Source organism: Salmo salar, chromosome 06 (assembly GCF_965601325.2).
Source record: "Salmo salar chromosome 06, fSalSal1, whole genome shotgun sequence".
Taxonomy (NCBI): Eukaryota; Metazoa; Chordata; class Actinopteri; order Salmoniformes; family Salmonidae; genus Salmo; species Salmo salar.
This window is the reverse complement of record NC_138296.1, coordinates 53,711,205-53,728,151: the sequence shown is the minus strand read 5'-3', so window position 1 is coordinate 53,728,151 and position 16,947 is coordinate 53,711,205. Positions and strand designations below refer to the sequence as shown.

At 43.6% G+C, this 16,947-nt stretch overlaps 1 protein-coding gene across 2 annotated transcripts; it reads left to right on the top strand.

The window, feature by feature from the left end:
• The first annotated feature begins 7,812 nt into the window (after window positions 1-7,812).
• Window positions 7,813-15,398, top strand: tagap (T-cell activation GTPase activating protein). Of its 2 annotated transcripts, XM_045719475.2 has the most exons (10): window positions 7,813-7,949; window positions 8,596-8,680; window positions 9,397-9,450; window positions 9,951-9,999; window positions 10,323-10,486; window positions 12,037-12,198; window positions 12,407-12,516; window positions 13,029-13,209; window positions 13,479-13,575; window positions 13,764-15,398. In XM_045719475.2, the coding sequence occupies exons 2-10, from the start codon at window positions 8,654-8,656 to the stop codon at window positions 15,014-15,016; spliced, it is 2,097 nt and encodes a 698-aa protein (XP_045575431.1). In that variant the 5' UTR covers window positions 7,813-7,949; window positions 8,596-8,653; the 3' UTR covers window positions 15,017-15,398. The 2 variants fall into 2 exon arrangements, with proteins under 2 accessions (XP_045575431.1, NP_001135194.1); NM_001141722.1 differs by lacking the exons at window positions 7,813-7,949; window positions 8,596-8,680; window positions 9,397-9,450; window positions 9,951-9,999 and having other exon boundaries at window positions 10,124-10,486.
• The last annotated feature ends 1,549 nt before the right edge of the window (window positions 15,399-16,947 follow it).

The following is a 16,947-nucleotide window of genomic DNA, read 5'->3' as shown; positions in this document are numbered from 1 at the left end:
AAAGTTGTCAAATATAAATAGTAGGGCCTCCCGTGTGGTGCAGGGGTCTAAGGCACTACAGTGCTTGAGGCATCACTACAGACCCGGTTCGATCCCAGGTTGTGTCACAGCCGGCCGTGACTGAAAGACCCACGAGCAATGCTCACAATTGGCCCAGCGTCATCCGGGTTAGGGAAGGGTTTGGCTGGCCGGGATTTCGTTGTCCCATCGCATTCTAGCGACTCCTTGTGGTGGGCCGGGTGCCTACAAGATGACACTGGTCACCAGCTGGACGGTGTTTCCTCCGACACATTGGTGCGTCTGGCATCCGTGTTAAGCGAGCAGTGTCTAGAAGCTTAGCAGGGTTGTGTTTTGGAGAATGCATGGCTCTGACCATCGCCTCTCCCGAGTCCGTAGGGGAGTTGCAGCGATGGGACAAGACTGTAACAACTACCAATTGGGAGAAAAAAGGGGTAAAAGTACAAAAAATATAAATAGTAAAAGTACAAAAAATATATATACCCCAAAAAACTACTTAGGTAGTAATTTTAAGTATTTTTACTTATGTACTTTACACCATTGACAGTACCCATCTATACCATCTCAAATTCAACCAACATATTATTACAAATGTTTTTTAAACAATTTATAAACTATACAAAAAAATTAACAGTTTATAAAATACTTATAAACCCTTTCATAAAGTATAGTGTTATGAAAATGTATATGGTTTCATCACGTGGATTCATTTATGGAATTTTCCATATGACTGAATGATGTCTGGAATAAAAACCAGTCTTTGATCAGCCTCAACAGTAGTTCACACCAAGACCACCACAGTTCCAAACGGACAGGTGGGGGAGTCCACTCCAACCAGACAACTTAACTTCATCAGAGACGTCACACTCCCACCCGTTCAAAACACAAGCAAGTGAACCCTAAGCTACAGTGAGGGGGCGGAGGATGCTAGTTTCACTACAGTGGGTGGGACAAGCTTCTTTGACGTAGAATATGATCTTTAAGCCTATACTGATAATGTTTAAGTATGCTAAGTAGTGATGTCGTGTAGGCACTGTGTCTAGTGGTAAGGCCAAGTAGGTCGGAGAGTGTAACCTAGGAGAGTCCCTCTGTGATATCAATTTGAATATGTGTACAAAAAACACACATTGAAAGAGGGACATGAAGACAGAATGAAGACATAAGTTCCACATAGAATACAATGTGAATTCTCAAAACCATTTCTCTAATGCAATTTAACTTATACGTTCTCCATAAATGCACAAAGCATGGGAATGATACTGAGTGTTTTTGTTTATACTGTAAAACATTATGTAATGAGTGAATATATTTTTGTTCTGAAGAAGATTAGCAACATTGTAAAATGCTACTTGTTTTCCATGAGATACAAACAAGCAACATCTTTATGGTTAATAATTATTGTGGGAGGCAAGAAAAAGGCCTAAAAAGTCAGAGGAAACCTGAGAAGAGTCATAGCAACAGGCTGGAAGCCAATTGTCATGTGTGCTCCCTCTCTGGCCTCTAGTTCACCAGGCTGCTCGTTATGGCGCACACCTGTCACCATCGTTATGCGCACCTGCGCATCATCAGACTCACCTGGACTCATCACTTCCCTGATTACCTTCCCTATATATCCTTTGGTTCCTTCCCCACGCGTTATTGTTTCTGTTTCATGTCTGTGTGCTGTTCGTGTTTCTTGTTTTGTATTATGTTGCGTTTTATTTATTAAAACACTCACTCCCTGACCCTGCTTCCTGACTCTCAGCACACATCATTACACCAATATGAAGATATATGTATTTGCTCTACGTTTTGCATACGTGGTCCTCTCATTCTGTGTCTATGTTCAAGAAAAAATAAATGTCTGCACTCTGGTATGCTCCCATGGTGATTTAATCAGACACACACAAAAGACAACATTTTGATCCGAGTTGGATCTTCGTCAGGTTATCCGAAACGTTGTCTTTTTTATGTGTCTAATTAAATCACTATAGGAGCATACCAGATTTGCTGACATTTTTTTTTTCTTTGATACGTTCTTCTGTCCTGTTGGATGTGGATGTGCATATTATTAAATGTGTTGTCTTTATACATTACCGTACATGATAGTTTCATCTGTTGCTGGCCCTAAAACAACCAATGGGATAAAACATGGGAAATATGTGATACAATTTCCAGTATACATCACAACAACCTCTCAATAATGAAAACCTGTGCAAAGCCCATGTTCAGTAGTGGTAACACACCCAGTGCTGTTACATTCATGCCTCCCCACCGGAGATCGGGTTTCAATCCCTGTGTCCTCCTTTCTTTATCATCCCCATTTACTTCTGTGCTGTTTAAATAAAGAAAAAAAAAATCCTGTTGGTCTGAATAATAAAATCTATAATTTAGAAATAAGTCATAGTGAAAAGCTTGCCTAACATTGATCTGCTGGTAGTGTAGGCCCTGTGTGTTGAAATAACTGACCTGAAATACCCCCCAAAATGTATGAAACGATTCTGAAGTTCTGATGACAAATGATCCGATGTGGTCATATGGCAAAAATGAAAACTGACCCTTAAATCCACCCACACACGCACCGTGCAGGCACACAAACATAGTTCCTCCATAGTTCTGACCCCCACTCTCTCTACCCTAGGGAGGAGGCTCCGTGCTGGGTGTCGGTGGAGCAATGCCCTTTCGTCCTGGGTCTTAGCAGTGAGAATGCAGAGCTGGTCCTGGACGCCTGTGTTCAGATCACAGAAGGCATGAAGACCAGAAGGAGACAACTCTTCCTCTTCAGCGACGTGATCGCCATCGCCATGCTCAAGTAAGATATCTTCTTGGGGCTATGTGGGACGCTAGCGTGCCACCCGTGGTGCACCCTATCAACAGCAGGTGCATTTCAAGAGCGGCAAATTTGAAACCAAATAAATGTCAAAATTCAAATTTTTCAAACATACAACTATCTTACACCCTTTGAAAGATAAACATCTCCTTAATCTAACCATGTTGTCCGATTTCAAAAAGGTTTTACGGCGAAAGCATAAAGTTAGATTATGTTAGGAGAGTACATTGACAATAGCTGTGTGTAATGTTTTGTCAATTCAAAGACAGGGTCACCAAAACCATAAAACCAGCTAAAATGATGCACTAACCTTTTACAATCTCCATCAGATGACACTCCTAGGACATTATGTTAGACTATGCATGCATTTTTAGTTCTATCAAGTTCATATTTATATCCAAAAACAGCGTTTTACTATGGCATTGATGTTGAGGAAATCGTTTCCCTCCAATAACCGGCAGTCAAGTCAGCACCACAAATTAAATAATTAAAATTAGAAAACATTGGTAAAATATTATATTGTCATTTAAAGAATTATAGATTTACATCTCTTGAACGCAATCAACTTGCCAGATTTAAAAATAACCTTACTGGGAAATCACACTTTGCAATAATCTGAGCACTGCGCCCAGAAAAATATGCTTTGCTATACAGACAAACGGCCATGTTGGAGAGATCTAAAATCGAAAATACTATGTAAATAATCCATTACCTTTGATTCTCTTCATCAGATGTCACTTCCCGGGATCCCAGGTCCATAACGAATGTAGTTTTGTTCAAAAAAGCTCATGATTTATATCCAAAAATATCCGTGTTGTTAGCACATGATCTAAGCAAGCCGGACTTCTCGTCATGAACGAGGGGAAAAAATATATTTACGTTCGTTCAAACATGTCAAACGTTGTATAGCATAAATCATTAGTGCCTTTTTTAACCAGAACATGAATAATATTCAAGGTGGACGAATGCATTCTCTTTTATAACGTATTGGAACGAGGGTACCCAACATGAACTCGCGTGCCAGAGTCTAATCGGCCATCACCGTTCCATGGCTCTTGTTCGGTCAGATCTCACAGTAAAAGACTCAAAACACTTTGTAAAGGCTGGTGACATCTAGTGGAAGCAATAGGAAGTGCCAAAATATTAATCAACCCCTGTGTGTTTCAATGGCATAGGCTTAAAGGTAATTCAACACATCAGGTATCCACTTCCTGTCAGAAAATGTCTCAGGGTTTTGCCTGCCAAATGAGTTCTGTTATACTCACAGACACCATTCAAACAGTTTTAGAAACTTTAGGGTGTTTTCTATCCATATATAATAAGTATATGCATATTCTAGTTACTGGGTAGGATTAGTAACCAGATTAAATCGGGTACGTTTTTTTATCCAGCCGTGAAAATACTGACCCCTAGCCCCAACAGGATATGGAACATGATAAGAACACAAACTCAGCAAAAAAAGAAACGTCCCTTTTTCAGGACCCTGTCTTTCAAAGATAATTCATAGAAATCCAAATAACTTCACAGATCTTCATTGTAAAGGGTTTAAACACTGTTTCTCATGCTTGTTCAATGAACCATAAACAATTAATGAACATGCATCTGTGGAACGGTCGTTAAGACACTAACAGCTTACAGACGGTACGCAATTAAGGTCACAGTTGTGAAAACTTAGGACACTAAAGAGGCCTTTCTACTGACTCTGAAAAATACTAAAAGAAGATGTCCAGGGTCCCTGCTCATCTGCGTGAGCGTGCCTTAGGCATGCTGCAAGGAGGCATGAGGACTGCAGATGTGGCCAGGGAAATAAATTCCAATGTCAGTACTGTGAGATGCCTAAGACAGCACTACAGGGAGACAGGATGGACAGCTGATCGTCCTCGTAGTGGCAGACCACGTGTAACAACACCTGCACAGGATCGGTACATCCGAACATCACACCTGCGGGACAGGTACAGGATGGCAACAACAACTGCCCGAGTTACACCAGGAACGCACAATCCCTTCATCAGTGCTCAGACTGTCCGCAATAGGCTGAGAGAGGCTGGACTGAGGGCTTGTAGGCCTGCTGTAAGGCAGGTCCTCACCAGACATCACCGGCAACAATGTCAGCCTATGGGCTTTTAAACCCACCGTCGCTGGACCAGACAGGACTGGCAAAAAGTGCACTATATTGACGAGTCGCGGTTTCGTCTCACAAGGGGTGATGGTCGGATTCGCGTTTATCGTCGAAGGAATGAGTGCTACACCGAGGCCTGTACTCTGGAGTGGAATCGATTTGGATGTGGAGGGTAGTGTCTGGGGAGGTGTGTCACAGCATCATTGGACTGAGCTTGTTGTCATTGCAGGCAATTTCAACGCTGTGCATTACAGGGAAGACATCCTCCTCCCTCATGTGGTACCCTTCCTGCAGGCTCATCCTGACATGACCCTCCAGCATGACAATGCCACCAGCCATACTGCTCGTTCTGTGCGTGATTTCCTGCAAGACAGGAATGTCAGTGTTCTGCCATGGCCAGCGAAGAGCCCGGATCTCAATCCCATTGAGCACGTCTGGACCTGTTGGATCGGAGGGTAAGGGCTAGGGCCATTCCCCCCAGAAATGTCTGGGAACTTGCAGGTGCCTTGGTGGAAGAGTGGGGTAACACACATCAGTTTATGTTTCAGTTGTTGAATCTTATGTTCATACACATATTTACACATGTTAAGTTTGTTGAAAATAAACGCAGTTGACAGTGAGAGGACGTTTCTTTTTTTGCTGAGTTTATATATACTGTCTGCATAGCAACACACACAGACACCACATAGATTGTCTGAGTTTGCCTTCAGAGAACAGAACTGGTTAACCTGCATTTCCTCTCCCCAAAGTCCTTCAATCTCTCTTTCCCTCCCATCACTCTCTCCCTCCTTCCCACCCTCCATTAATTCTGCATCCTAAATGGTAATGTATATAGCCCAGCTCATATAGAGGGAATATGGTGCCAGGCGTACCGGTTTGTGTCAAGAACTGCAACGCAGTTCAAGAATGGTCCACCACCCAAAGGACATCCACCCAACTTGACTCAACTGTGGAAAGCATTGGAGTCAACATGGGCCAGCATGACTGTGGAACGCGTTCGACACTTTGTAGAGTCCATGTCCCGACAAATTGAGACTGTTTTGACAGCACACTTGTGACTGAAGACAGATCCTCAATACAGTTGATGCTAGGCTTTACACAAAATCACGTTCCCTCGACAAGGCCTGCAGTAAGTGCGTGGGTCTATGGATCCACACGCGACAAGGTGACAGTTTCAACGTTGTAGCTAATCAAAAGTGGTGAACTAGGCCTTGAGCGAGTGCCTTCCTACTCACGAGCTGACAGGCAGGCAGACAGACACAGGAAGCTGATCATGGAACACAATGCATTCATAAAGAGAGAAATCAGATCATTTCCTGTTTCTGAGTGATAAGCAAACAATCACTGATTTAGAAATAGATTACAATAATGAGGAATACATTAGTACCTATAGCAACCATTGGGATAGAGCAGTGGATCATGCAGGTTTCTCGGCTTGATGAGCTGAGATACAGTCCTAGCTAGGCCTGATGAAAACATTAACTGACTCTCTAAATTCTCAACCTGCTAGCCCTCATACCATCCATGATCACATAATCCTCTCTCTCTCTCTCTCTCTCTCTCTTGCTCTCTCTCTCTCTCTCTCTCTCTCTCTCTCTCTCGCATATTTAGGTCCAGTGCTAGCTACCGTCTGAAGCACAGGGTGAGTCTGGAAGATCTGTGGCTTTATGGCTTTGAGGACGAGCCAGAGGAGGAAGAGGGAGAAGGGGGAGAGATTGACCTCAGGACGTCCCTGGTCCTGGCCTGGCCCCTTGCCTTCTGTGTGGTGTCCTTCCAGTGAGCATCAGCCATCCTCTGTGTGCATACATGAGTGCACACTCATACATGTGCACACACACACACACAGACACGCAGGCAGACACTCAGGCAGGCAGGTGCGCACACACACACACACACACACACACACACACACACACACACACACACACACACACACACACACACACACACACACACACACACACACACACACACACAAATTTTCTTTTTAACCATTTTAATCATGGTAAGGTACTTTACTGTTACCCAGAAATTATTTCATATTGAGATAAAAACAGCTGCATTGCACCTGGTTTGGATGGTTTCCATAAGATTATGAATGAAGTAGGGAAATCAGAACAGTCTACACCATCACAAGATAATGGCTGGTGAAAGAGGAAATGTTGAAGCTGACCATCAGACCTAGGATCACATGTCAGGGGCTTTACAGCACTTTATCAGAAAGATTATCTTTGAAATATAGAGGGAGTGTTGAAATTGCATGGTCACAAATAGACACAACATTGAATAAAATAATTGAAAGGGGATAGAATAGTGACTGAGTAACAATGAGTGTCTGTTTTGATCAGTAATAATAGCTATCCCTCGTTGGTCTAGATATGGGTCATTTAGTCATGTTACTGGGGTCTGAGTCATGGACTCCCACAGTTTCTTTTCAAGCAAACAGTCAAATAAGACTGTTTGAACGTTGTTGACTAGAGTCATTCTTAGAGTCTGTGGTTCAACAGTTTATTGCACTACAGATTACCAGTAAGCACCAACAGTATATGAACTGGTCAATCCGTATAGTGTCTGTAATCAAAATGTAGGCACAACCAAAGATGAAAGAATAGACAGGAAAAATTAATACAAAATATGCACTTTTAAAGGCCTAACACAGTTATTACTATCATCTATACAGGTGAGTGAGGATTAGTTTAAGTTAGTCTCCCTCATGTCTCTTTCCACATGGCGACAACAGCAGCAGCCCCAACACATAGAGGAAGTGGAAGGTGTTTTGGTCGGGGCCGCCATGACGCTGCTTCCTGTCCCCATGACTGAGCTACAGTTTCCATCGCTCTAGTTAAAAGAGCCAGAAGGTGTGCTGTGTCTCTTTAGTCAGTCTGTCTGTCCATCCGTGTGTTTGCTTCGTTCCTCTTTCACTGTGGATTAGTAACGCCCATGCTGTTATTTTGCCTGCAGCTCACCTGAGGTAAAAGAACGCTGGTTGGATACTCTTCACAGGTAAACACTACTATTATCTCCATATATAATACAAATGCCACTTGATTGAGCCTTAATGGGTAACTTGGGTTACTGGGTTATACTATATGAAGATAGTCATTATGTGTAGTAACTTGCAGTATCAATGGGACTGTACTGCTAATCCCATTCAATTAGATATAATAACTATTGAAGGACTGTGAATAGAATTAGTATTATAAGCATACCTGTGTTGGAGATGGGAACTGTATTTTAGTGAATATTACAATATTCTTCATGATGTCAGAACTTATAGTTCAATATAGCATATAGTTCCAATATTTTTTTCTGTCATACAATTGTTAATGGTTATCATTATTTTCACTCATATTCAAATTAAGATTTGATCATATTCAGAATATCCATTTGATCCTCTTTTAAAACACACCCCGCAACACACTCGCTCACACACACACACACGCACACACGCACACACAACGGCAAACACACCCTTTTGACACATACAGAGAGCGGTTGTGTAGAGACCACATGTACGACAACATCCATCTAACTAGGGAGTTGTCACCCTCTATTATGGCTCGTGAGAATAACTAGGGACTGACTGGAGATCAGTGAAATATTTGTATATAGATGTATATATTTTATATATGTATTTTCCTCATTCCAGGAAAATTAAAGCAGCAAAAGAGAGGGCAGGTTCTACCACACCACCCCCAAGTGTCCTGATGAAGGTGCTGAGCGGCAGTATCACAGTAAGTCTATCGCTTAGGTCATGTCCCAAATGGCAACCTATTTCCCTATACAGTGCAGGGCACTGGTCGAAAGTAGTGCACTATAGGGAACAGGATGCCATTTTGGATGCAGCTTTATCCTATTCTCCAGTGTGCAAAATTTACAGAAACAGCTATCAGAACACCTGAAACAGAAGAAAACTGTGAACTTTATTACCATAGCGCATACTTTGTAGACTGTAGTCATAGTCCCTGATACATCGCACAGATTCTTGTTACCAAAGGCGGTGATGGCAGATACTGTAGAAACGATGGTTATACTTTCACCTGTGTCCAGCCAGTCCTTGATATCGATTTACCAGTGTTCTGCTCTGTCATTGATATCAAGATATCATTGTATTGCACCGTATACAGCCAATTTAGAGCATTGACTTGCATTCTATCTCTTGCTCTCCTGTTGATGGCTCTTGTGGCTCTGAAGAGGCATATTACCTCTATAAAGGGCCATTATCAGTAAAGACGGAGTATCAGACATTCTTAGAAAGGCGCTCAATGCAGACACACTTTGCAGCACCATTCAAGCATAATAGGCTTTTGTTTGACACCATTCAAATTGTATTTATAGAATTGGAATGAGCATACATTGACCTTTGCCTAATATATAGTATAATTGCTTCTGGGAGGAGTCACAACTTTCATCTGCACTATAAATAATAATCTCTTTCTCTTCGTTTCAGGCTAAAACTCTAACAGGTGGGGGCATGGAGCCTTCTATCAAGTTTTCGCTTGATGTGAGTTCCGTACAGTACACTTTCTGCTTCTTTCATCCATGTGTCAATTGTTCTGGTTCAACATGTGTTGGGGAGAAACACCATGTATGAGGTTATATCAGGCTTATTTTTAGGGTTTTGGGGGGAATTCAGACCACTGCAATCTGTTTATCAAATAGAAGCACTTATATAACCCAAGTGTATACATTGTAACACTTTATTGATACTGTACAGTGATTGTGCTTTTTTTAAGGAGGGTTTGTGTTGTTTCATTCAAGTGGAGGACCTTGTGTTGTTCTTGAAGGGACATTAGTTTGAAAGTGGTGGGCTTTTTTGATGGGTGTTATTGAAGGGTAAATTGTTAGGGTGATTGGGGAGTTTGAGGAGGGAGAGGGGGCGGGTTAGATAATTACCACCCCGCACCCTCACATGGAAACAGGCATGCAAACAGAGGATGTGGCTCCCCTGCCACATGTTCCTCATACATGCTCATGACTACATCTCCTGTTTTGCGTTTCCAGAGTGACGCAAAGATCCCCGCCCTGCCCAGCGGTGTAACACAGCCCATTGGTGAGTTTGAAAAACAACATCTCTGAACCACAAGGTTGGTTAAGGGCCCACAGTGTGTATATGAGTGTGGGTGTGTGCCAACTTAGGCAGAGAAAATAATTCAAACCATAGGAGAGAGAGAGAAACAGGACATGCCAATGATCAGTGTGAATGTCAAGCTAAAATAAGAATGTCAACTTATATCATGTGTTTATCTCTCTCTCACACACTCACTCTCTTTCTCATGAATGCTATTAGTACACCATAAACCTTAATGCCTCCTTTATAATAGTGTATGCTATACCTACACAAATTGCCTAAATGTTTGGCTTCTTTCGTAACAGAAAATGGTAGCAACAGTAAGTGGAGCATCTTGAGGAAGTTGAGGAGAAGCTCCACCCTCACCAGCATGCCCTCCCGTCCAGACACAGACTCCAAGAGCCATCTGTTTGGACAGTCTCTCTCCAAGACCTGCCCAGAGGACGGGACTCTTCCGAAGCCCATCAAGGTACGTCAGTCTACCAAACTGTACCACAACTATCTTTGTTCTGTAATATCTTTGTTCTGTAATATCTTTGTTCTGTATTATCTTTGTATGTCAGATTTTCATAATTTGTACAAGGTGTGGATTGAGTGAGAAATAGACAGCTGTAATGAAACATAGTGACAGCTAATGATTTGATCTGCACCTCATTCTACCAAGGTGTTTAGTTCAAAGGGTTTATTGACTAGGGCACTTGATCAATCAGGCCATTCAATTGTTACTAATAAGTGCAGTTAGTTACCAAAGCACTTGGTAATGGTTGCTAAGGACCTGCTTGTCTGCAACCCAACCACAGATTGAATCTATGTGATGTTCCACTTCCAGCTGACATGCGCAACGCACCGTTTGTCTCAGTTTGCCCCTGGCCTACCCCTCACAGAATCATTTAAGCATATAGGGCTCCCGAGTGGTGCAGCGGTCTAAGGAACTGCATCTCAGTGCTAGAGGCGTCACTACAGACCCTGGGTAGATTCCAGGCTGAATCACAACTGGCCGTGATTGGGAGCCCCATAGGGCGGCACACAATTGGCCCAGCGTCGTCTGGGTTTGGCCTTGGTAGACAGAGTTGCAAAGAAAAAGCCATATCTCAGACTGGCCAATAAAAATATAAAATGAAGATGGGCAAAAGAACACAGGCACTGGACAGAGGAACTCTGCCGATAAGGCCAGCATTCCGGAGTCGCCTCTTCACTGTTGACGTTGAGACTGGTGTTTTGCAGGTACCATTTATGAAGCTGCCAGTTGAGGACTTGTGAGGCGTCTGTTTCTCAAACTAGTCACTAATGTACTTGTCCTCTTGCTCAGTTGTGCACTGGGGCCTCCCACTCGTCTTTCTATTTTGATTAGAGCCAGTCTGCGCTGCTCTGTGAAGGGAGTAGTACACAGCGTTGTATGAGATATTCAGTTTCTTGGCGATTTCTCGCATGGAATAGCCTTCATTTCTCAGAACAAGAATAGACTGACGAGTTTCAGAAGAAAGAACTTTGTTTCTGGCTATTTTGAGCCTGTAATCGAACCCACAAATGCTGATGCTCCAGATACTCAACTAGTCTAAAGAAGGCCAGTTGTATTGCTTATTTAATCAGAACATCAGTTTTCAGCTGTGCTAACATAATTGCAAAAGGGTTTTCTAATGATCAATTAGCCTTTTAAAATGATAAACTTGGATTAGCTAACAATTGGAACACGAGTGATGGTTGCTGATAATGGGCCTCTTACGCCTATGTAGATATTCCATAAAAAATCTGCCGATTCTAGCTACAATAGTTATTTACAATATTAATAATGTCTACACTGTATTTCTGATCAGTTTGATGTTATTTTAATGGACAAAAAATGTGCTTTTCCTTCAAAAACAAGGACATTTCTTAGTGACCCCAACCTTTTGAACATTAGTGTGTATATATATATAACATGTACACACGCACATCCACAGCAGGTTGTTTGACTTGTTCATGCCATTTCTCAGCCTGGTTTGACCTCTTTCCTCCGTTGTTCCTCTCTCTCCCCACCAGGATATATTGGTGCTGCTGTGCAAGAAAGGCCCCTCCACAGAGGGGGTGTTCAGGAAGAACGGCAACAGTAAGAACCTGAAGGCCATCAGGGAGCAGCTCGACAGCGGGACGGAGGTAGAGATGGAGGCCTTGCCTGTGGTTCTCCTGGTGGGACTACTTAAGGTAAAGAATCATCCATGTGTTCACTGATTTGTCCTTTCCTTTTCCATGTCCGTCCATCTGCCTGTCCACCTGGAGCAGGGAGACAAAGGGAGAAGCAGCTCTATGACCTCCAATTAGACCTGTTAGTGTGTTAGCACCTATTGCTACTTATCAGCAGTCTTCTACTGTATTATGTTCTAACCCCCGACACCTTCCCTCCTAATTGCAGAGTTTTCTGAAGGAGCTCCCGGGTAGCCTGCTAGTGTCGGATATGTATGAGACCTGGATGAAGGCCCTGGAGACTAAGGAAGTCCACCACAGAAGCTTAGAGCTCAAAAGGTAAGGTACCAGCCATTAAAAAAGAAATAACCTAGAATCAGTTTGTTTTTATTTTTAGTGCAGCATTACCAAGTTACTACCAACTACTAGTGAGCTGATGCTAGGCTAAATGTAGCTTTAGCAACTGTACCACCTGTTAAGCCATCCCCATTGGTGAACTATATTACTGTTGTACTTGTGGGGCATAATCTTATATAAAACTGTAGGCTACATGAGAGGCCGTAGCCGTAAACATTATGCTAATGTAGGCTAATGTAGGCATTTTGGTTGAAACCCCCCCCCCCCCCCAAAACGTATTTGACATTTAGGTGTTGCAAAGAATAGATTCAGGGGGCTTTTCAATGGAGTTTTTTAGAGATTCAGACAATGAGGAAGTAGTGCCTCTACCCTCAATGTGTACACTTATTTTTAGTTTCCTCCCCCTCTCAAAAAGAGAAAACAAATTGCGAGCGGCAAACTGATCTACATTTTTTTCCTGTTCTTTCTCTCCTTCCCTCCCTTTCCCCTCTCAGAGTGGTAGACAAGCTACCAGGACCTAACATCCTCCTGCTGCGGAACATTCTGTGTGTGCTCCGTCACATCACGGAGAGCGCGGACGCCAACATGATGGACGCCAATAACTTGGCATTGTGCATTGCACCCACTCTGCTGCAGAAGGACATCATGTCCTTAGATGTGCAGACCGTGGAGAAGGTGAGAATCCGGTTCTGACTGGACTCTTTGAAGCTGCCAGTGTGGTTTTCATGTACGAAAACAACCGTGTGTGTGTGTTTGTGTCTGTGTGTGGGCCTATAGCTTTGCATTAAATGTATCCTACTATAGTCTGTGCTGAAACAGGACTGAGTTGTTTAGCAAAAGGAAATGCCAAATCTTCACACTTTAACACAATGTTACTTTCAATCACTCAACCATTGTTCTAAGTAATATTAAAATGTTTGTGTTCTTTGTGATGTTTCCTTTAGGTGATAGAGCTGACACAGTTCCTGATCGAGCATTGCTGTGACATCTTTGGAGAGGACGTCCTGAGCCTTTTGGGAGATCCTGAAGAGGATAACTCAGGTAAGTTAACTGTGCTGCTTTAGGTGCGACTCTCTGCAATGCTACACATTCTTTCACAGAAAATAAAAACATTCTGTGAACACAGGTTTCTGGGAACATGTTTCAAAAAGCTTGAAATAAAATAGAACAATGGGAATAGGAATCATACATTGTACACTGCAACTCATCAATGTTCTCTTTCTCCTCAGATTCCGTGTCGTCACAGCAACATGATTCTGCGTATGACAGCAACGACCCAGACGCTGAGGGGGACAGTATGGGGTCCACGCAAATAGAGGGTGAGGGGGAAAGGGGCGGCTCGTCCCCATCTCTCCTCTTTGCGTGCGGGATGCAATGCGGCCCTATCCCTTCCAACACCATCTTCCACACCTTCACCAACAAGAAGCCCTTCAACCGCCGCTGCTCAGAGCCAATCATCTTCTCCTCTGCCGAGAAGAAGAGCCTGATTGGCCTGGCCCGTAGTAACGACGATTTCTCCGTGGAGGGGCGGGACTTTGAGGAGCATCCACTCAAGAAGCAGATCTCTGACTCTTTCCTGCTCCCAGAATGTGGTGTTACCAACACCAGGCACGCCGCCACGCTGTCTCTCCCCAAACTCGGTGGCAGCCAGACGATGACTTGGCGGCAGCTTGACCCGTCATGCCTGTCATCCTGCTCTCTGGAGAGCGCCTCCTCCAACACATCAGACATCTCCCTGTTCACCAGCCCGCCGCTGACATCCCCAGCCTGCCAACACAGGGGCCAGTCCACACTCCATACTCCCCTCTCCGCCAAGCCCAGGGCAGAGCCCCCGAGGGCGGACACGACGGAAGTGGTTGAGCGAGGCACCCAGTCCATGAACAGTAAAGCCCTGATGAGGACCAAGAGCCTGGGGGCCTTTGGCTTCGCCTGGGGCAGTCTCAAGAAAGGCGACCTCCAGAAGGAGAAGCCTTTCTCTTGCGGGACCCTCGAGGAGGACTCCCAGAGTGAGGTGGAGGCCCCAGTGGCCAAGGCCCCTCTCAGGCAGAAGCGCCCCCTGTCTGCGGTGGAGGTCTTCCTACAGGTGGACAGCAGACTGCCCTCCCAGCCCCCTTCGTACGAGCAGGCAGTCCAGAGTGCGACTCAGCCCTCCCCACCGCATTATGGCTCCATGACTGTCAGTGCCGTCGCCGCCACTCTCAGCAGGAAGTCCCGCCCAGCCTCTATGAACGCAAACTTCCTGTACTCCTGTTCCGTCAATCAATACACAGACTGCTTCTCTCAGGGGATAGATGGTGATGTCACTGCAACCCAACAGCATTCGGTCGGGTTCCGCCAGCGAGCGATGTCTGAGTCCGTGTCAAGAGCACGCCACGAGACCCTGTCACACCATGAGACAGCGTCACGCCATGAGACTGTGTCACGGAGGTGCAGCCAGCTTGTGTTCGAGGAGTATTCTTACACCAAGGAGTCCTACGTTTGAAGGCCTTTTTCAGACAATATGTTTCACTTTTTTCACTTTAAATGTACACAAATTAAAATGTGCAACTGATAGGTTGGACTTGCTGAGTAGTACTGTTTAGAGTACAAAATTGCGATATTTTACCTGAAAAGCTATTTATAAATAGACTCCTAGTTTATCTACAGTAAAGCTATGTAAATAATCACAATCTGAATCTGCAGGTATAGAGGGTAACAATATGCTATTGTTGGTATTATTTCCATTGTTTTACTTTTGTTAATATACTGCTATGTACTGTACATAAATGTGTAAATTTGTGAAAATGTTTTCTTCCCTGTGTCTTTTTGTATGTCTTGACTCTACAACATCTTTACTTCCACTACAATAAAGGACCTTTATGTAACATTGTGATTTTGTTCTCCAGTTCTTACGGTAGGAGCACTAAAGTCCTTTGACTTGGTAATTGCATCCTCAAGCATGCAGGGCCAGTCAAACAACCATGTGCTAATGCTAATACAAGAGATGAGCTCCCATAATTACATAAGCCATACTGCTTTCTTAGTTCTGCCATTAGTGAACTCATTAATGAGGAACTAACTGGGATGGCCTCAAAGGGTCGGGGCGGTGAGCGTTAGACCAGTTAGGTCCAGCTTGCTCCTCCTTTCTAGGCCAGTTGTGCAACACCATCTAACATCCTTCATTGAGAGAACAGTATGTTCTGGCTGGCTGCTCGAGAAAGAGGAAGCCAGAAGCTGATCACGTGGACGGATTTGGTTTTTCTCTGAATCGCGCGTTGTTGCGGATGCCTTGAGCTGATCCGATGCCACTGCTTCCTCTCTCAACTTTTTAGTGAGAGAGATTTCCTCTCTTAGCGTTGGTCTCTAATTCATTATTGTTCAGCTCTAGTAGGCTCTCATTTTCCTGCAGTACAGACACACGTAATGTACTAAAGTATTAATTTAACTATTATTAAAGCCTTACTTATTCATGACTACTCTCACCAAGGAGGATTCATTTTCAAGACTTTCCTAGATTCATTTACTACGAGCATGATTAATTTCCTCAAATCAGATACTGACTCTTAGACCAGTAGCTAGCTGTAATGAAAAAAATAGTGTACCAAGCTAAGGCTCTGGTCCCAAAGCTGCCAAGTTTGTATCATGCCTCGGAACCTCACACTGCCCACCCGAAACGTCACATTCGTTAAAACGCAACATTAAAAAAGAGTGGTAAGGAGAGTTGGAAGAAGACACAATGCATGCCATTTGTTTTTGGAAGTTTCTATGGACAGTGTTTATAGAATATGAATCCATGTACAGTGGGCAGTATGTATGTTGTGTTTCATGACATTTATCATGCCTTCTAGAACACTCAGAGACTTGAGCACTTCTAATGTTCATTGTCTTGCATCAGATAGCGCAACATTTGTCTGCACTAATGGTTGAGGGACTAGCATCGCATAGGACGCCGCCCGACATAAGACAATGTCCTGTTATAGTATATGATAAAATAACATTACAGTAAATTCATACAGCACATGACAAATCAATGTTTGGTTATGATGAACCCAACCATTATATATAAGCCATACTGACCATAGAAGACAATGGAATCAAGCACTTAGCTTGATGCAGGCTGAGGCTGAAATTGAAGCTACAGAGAAGGGGGTCAGCCAAGTTACTGTGCCTGGATGCATTTAGGGCTCTATTCAATCAGATCTGCTTTAACTAACTCTTGCATAATGGTTGTTTTGGCGGTGTCGGAGGTGGAACTGAGTTAGAGCTGTCGAAACCACATGTGGCTCCTGGCATTATACCTAAAGTGGACATTGTCATTGGCTGCACAGAGTTGCATTACGAGAAATCCCATGCAGCCAAGTTTACAAGTTTGAACACTGGAATGTGAGATGTAATCTAGACCTCGATTAGGCTGATAGAAATCCTCATTATTTA

Bases quoted from the DNA above. Each gene is read 5' to 3' on its own strand.
- tagap (XM_045719475.2), top strand. From the start codon at position 8,654: ATGAAGGTGCTGAGCGGCAGTATCACA. The intron at 10,487-12,036 runs GTACGTCAGTCT...TCTCCCCACCAG, and splicing joins CTCTTCCGAAGCCCATCAAG to GATATATTGGTGCTGCTGTG. The intron at 12,517-13,028 runs GTAAGGTACCAG...TTCCCCTCTCAG, and splicing joins AGAAGCTTAGAGCTCAAAAG to AGTGGTAGACAAGCTACCAG.